Source organism: Quercus lobata, chromosome 2 (genome assembly GCF_001633185.2).
Source record: "Quercus lobata isolate SW786 chromosome 2, ValleyOak3.0 Primary Assembly, whole genome shotgun sequence".
In the NCBI taxonomy this organism is placed as follows: domain Eukaryota; kingdom Viridiplantae; phylum Streptophyta; class Magnoliopsida; order Fagales; family Fagaceae; genus Quercus; species Quercus lobata.
The window spans coordinates 77,096,336-77,100,075 of NC_044905.1; the positions used below are offsets into that span (position 1 = coordinate 77,096,336).

Genomic DNA, 3,740 nt, shown 5'->3' on the forward strand with positions numbered 1-3,740 from the left:
ATCGAAGGTTTCCTTGAGATTATCCAAATGATTGTCCTCCCTTCGGCTTTTTACCAGCATTTCATCCATGTAAATTTGGACATTCCTCCCAATCTGATGTGCAAACATCTTGTTCATGAGTCTCTGATATGTTGCGCCCGTGTTTTTGAGACCAAATGACATTACTTTGTAGTAGAAAAGGCCTTGACTTATGACAAACGAAGTCTTCTCTTGATCTGCTTGATCCATTTTTGATTTGGTTGTAACCAAGAAAAGCATCCATAAAGCTCAGCAACTGGTGCTAAGCCATAAAGTCTACTAGGATGTCAACCCACGGGAGGGGGTAGCTATCCTTGGGACATGCTTTGTTCAGGTCTATAAAGTCCGCGCACATCCTCCACTTCTTGTTGGTTTTCTTAACCATCACCACATTCACTAGCCAGTTGGGGTAGTAAACTTCTCTGATGAAATCTGCCTCTTGCAACTTGCGGACTTTTTCTACTATAGCTTGGTCTCGTTCCCAGGCGAACACCTTCTTCTTCTAACAGATAGGAGGAAAGACGGGCGACATATTCAACCTGTGTACCATGATTGAAGGGTCAATCTCGAGCATGTCTTAATGACTCTAGGCGAAGACGTCTTGGTTCTCTCTAAGGAAAGTCGTAAGCGCTTGGCGGACATGTGGACTGGCGAGGGTGCCAACCTTTGTCGTTTGGTTTGGTCTAGAATTGTCGAGAAGTATTTCTTCAAGTTTTTCAACGGGCTCTGCTACTGTCCACTATTCTTCTATGTTCATGGTTTGTAGATGATCATCAATCTTCAACATTGCTATGTAACATTCGCGTGTAGCTACTTGATCTCCATGCAGTTCTCTTACTCCATAATTGGTAGGGAATTTGATCATCAAATGGTAGGTCGAAGTTACTACCTTCCACGAATTGAGGGTAGGTCATCCTAAGATGAAATTATAAGCGGACGAGCAGTCGACCACAAGGAATATTACGTCCTTAATGATCTACTGGGGGTAGTCACCAATCGTTACGAACAATGTGATTACGCCAAGGGGGAATACCCTTGTTCCTCCAAAACCAACAAGCAGAGCGTTCGTCGAAACTAGTCGTTCTTTATCAATCCTCATTTGTTGGAATGCCGCGTAGTAAAGGATGTCAGCTGAGCTGCCATTATTAACCAGGACTCGGTGTGTGTTGCAGTCCCTTACCCGGATACTAACGATGAGTGCATCGTCGTGCGGGTGGTGGAGACGTCGAGCATCTTCTTCTGAGAATTCGATGACGGGGTTGTCGATCTGTGCCATCTTTGGGACGAAGCCTGTTAGCCGGATGTTTTGAATCATCCTAAGGTAAGTTTTACGAGCCTTTTTAGATGAACCAGAGGCCGCAGTACCTCCTACAATTGTTCTTATATCTCCTGTGGGCGGCCTAGGACGCTCGTTCTCCCGTCAAGGAACCTGCTCTTGAGGTGGATCCACTATTTCCTTGCTGACGAACCTTTGCAGCATTCCTTGCCTGATAAGAGTTTCAATTTGTTACTTCAAGTCGTAGTAGTCAGCTATGTCATGATTGTGATCATGGTGGAAGCGGCAGTACTTATCTCTAGACCTCTTATTAGGATCTCCCTTCAGCTTGCCAGGAAAGGTCAGGGCTTTTTCGTCCTTAATTTGCATCAAAACCTGGTCAATCAGGGCAGTCAGCGGGGCGAAGCTCGTGAACTTCCCTACGGGGGGCTTGGAGCACCTATCCTCCCGCCATTCTTCAGTCTTAGTCATCTTTCGCCCCCTATCCAGTCGTACATCTTCCCATCTTTCCCTTTTCTTGGGCTTCTCTTCTCGGGCCAGTAGTGCATCTTCTGCGTTCATGTACTTGGTTTCTCTGTAAAGAACATCTGACATAGTCTTTGGGTTATTCTTATAAAGAGAAAATAGGAACTTACCCTTCCTTAGCCCATTCGTGAATGTAGCTACGAATATCTTGTCATCAGCTTCGTCAATCAAGAGGGTCTTCTTGTTAAAACGAGTTATGTAAAATCTCAACGTCTCGTCCTCCCGCAGGTTAATGTTCATCAGGCACGAAATGGACTTCTTATACCTTCATCCCCCAATGAAATGTGAGGCAAATTGGGTGCTTAACTCCTTGAAGGTACTAATGAAGTTAGGCATCAACCTACTGAACCAGATCCTTACGGGTCCCTTCAACATGGTGGGGAAGGCTCTGCACATGATCTCGTCCACCACCCCCTGAAGGTGCATCAAGGTCTTGAAAGACTCCAAGTGATCTAGGGGTCCTTGGATTCATCGTAACTTTCCACCTACAGCATACGAAACTTCGGTGGAAGGGGGAACGAAGTGACGGGCACAGTGAATGGTGAATTAGTTCGATGGGCTAAGTCATTGAGGTCGTTAGATACCCGTCCTCTAAGGGCGTTCATTATAAAGTCCATTCGTTCCTTCATCATCTGCATTTCAGCGACTATATGAGGTGGAGCCGTATTTGTGACGGATAGTTGGCTCGTGTCCTGTCGTTCTAGTCTGCCTAGGGTGTTGCTACCCTTTGGCCCTTCTTGGTCCCTTCTCTCAACACTGGTGTCTTCTTGGCCTTCCTCCTGAGTGTTAAGGCCTGTGTTCTTTTGGCATAGTTGCTCTTCCAGATCATGGTTTTGCTTGGTGAGGTGCTCCACGGCAGCAGCGAGAGTTTGAACCTATCTCTTAAGGGCAGTCGTGCATGGTTTGTCTCCTTGAACGTTGTTGGTGGTCGCCATCGAGCGAGTAAGTACCATGCAACTCTTTGTCTGGGAAGCGATAGTATGGCTTACAAGTCACAACTTCCCATAGACGGCGCCAACTAATGATGTCAAAAATAGTCAGTAAGTCACACAATGCTCACGTGTTTGAGACAATACCTACAAAACAAAAATAATGAAAACCCTAGGAGAATACCGGTGTGGTAACGGCTAAAGACCCCCCGAAGGTTAAGTTAAAGAATTTTCACAACTCTAGAGTGCCAAATTTGGGGGAATTATGCGTACCTTGGTTTGTGAGGGTCTTGGGGTTTTCTTAGTAGCATGGGGTTGAGATTCGTTTCTTGGCTTAGGGAGAGATCTTCTTTAATTTGTGTATCTTACAGGATCTTTTCCTTATAGAACTCTCTTGATTAGAGTTAAGCGTGGGGCACAAGATATTTCCTTATATACTTATGTGTGGAGGTCAAGTCATGTCAGCCTCTTCAAAGGTTCGCTTATCCTTTTCAGCTTCCCCTCGTCAACTTCATATCCCGTCAATATATTCTAGTCATCTCATTCAAATGTTTGTTGTCTTTAGGGTGCAGCCGTTAGCTTTGAGGTGGAACCGTCAACTTTCACTCTATCGTTGTTAGGCCATGAATGTGCAAGCGAGGCTAACAAGTTCATTAGGACCGTCGCTTCAACCTAATATGGACAACTTCATCAAAACCATAGAATTATCCTTATCAATTACCAAGGCACAAACACACTTACCCAGCTTACATCTTCATCCTATTTATATATTGTGTATTGTTTGGATTATTGATTTTATTAAAAAATATACATTAATTTGATATCAAAATTGACAGACATAATAGACAAGAAAGTTACAATGGTTTTCACCCTTATACTTGGAGGACCTAAAAGTGATAATAATACAAGATTTTGCATTTTCTATATTGAAACAAAACCATGATATTATACAATAGCAGGGAAAAAAAAAGAATAAGAAAAAGAAAAAAAGA

General features: G+C 43.8%; 1 protein-coding gene across 1 annotated transcript; it reads right to left on the bottom strand.

Moving 5' to 3' along the window:
* Positions 1 to 1,525: 1,525 nt before the first annotated feature.
* Positions 1,526 to 2,291, bottom strand: LOC115971228. The gene is made up of 2 exons (XM_031091003.1): positions 2,164 to 2,291; positions 1,526 to 2,084 (listed from the first exon to the last, which is right to left on the bottom strand). Exons 1-2 carry the CDS (start codon positions 2,289 to 2,291, stop codon positions 1,526 to 1,528), a joined length of 687 nt encoding a protein of 228 aa, XP_030946863.1.
* Positions 2,292 to 3,740: the final 1,449 nt, after the last annotated feature.

What these genes read in the sequence shown, in the direction of transcription:
- LOC115971228 (XM_031091003.1), bottom strand. Translation starts at nt 2,291, where the DNA reads ATGAATCCAAGGACCCCTAGATCACTTGGAGTCTTTCAAGACCTTGAT. An exon ending in ACCCGTAAGGATCTGGTTCA is followed by an intron (nt 2,085 to 2,163) that starts GTAGGTTGATGC and finishes TGGGGGATGAAG; the next exon opens with GTATAAGAAGTCCATTTCGT.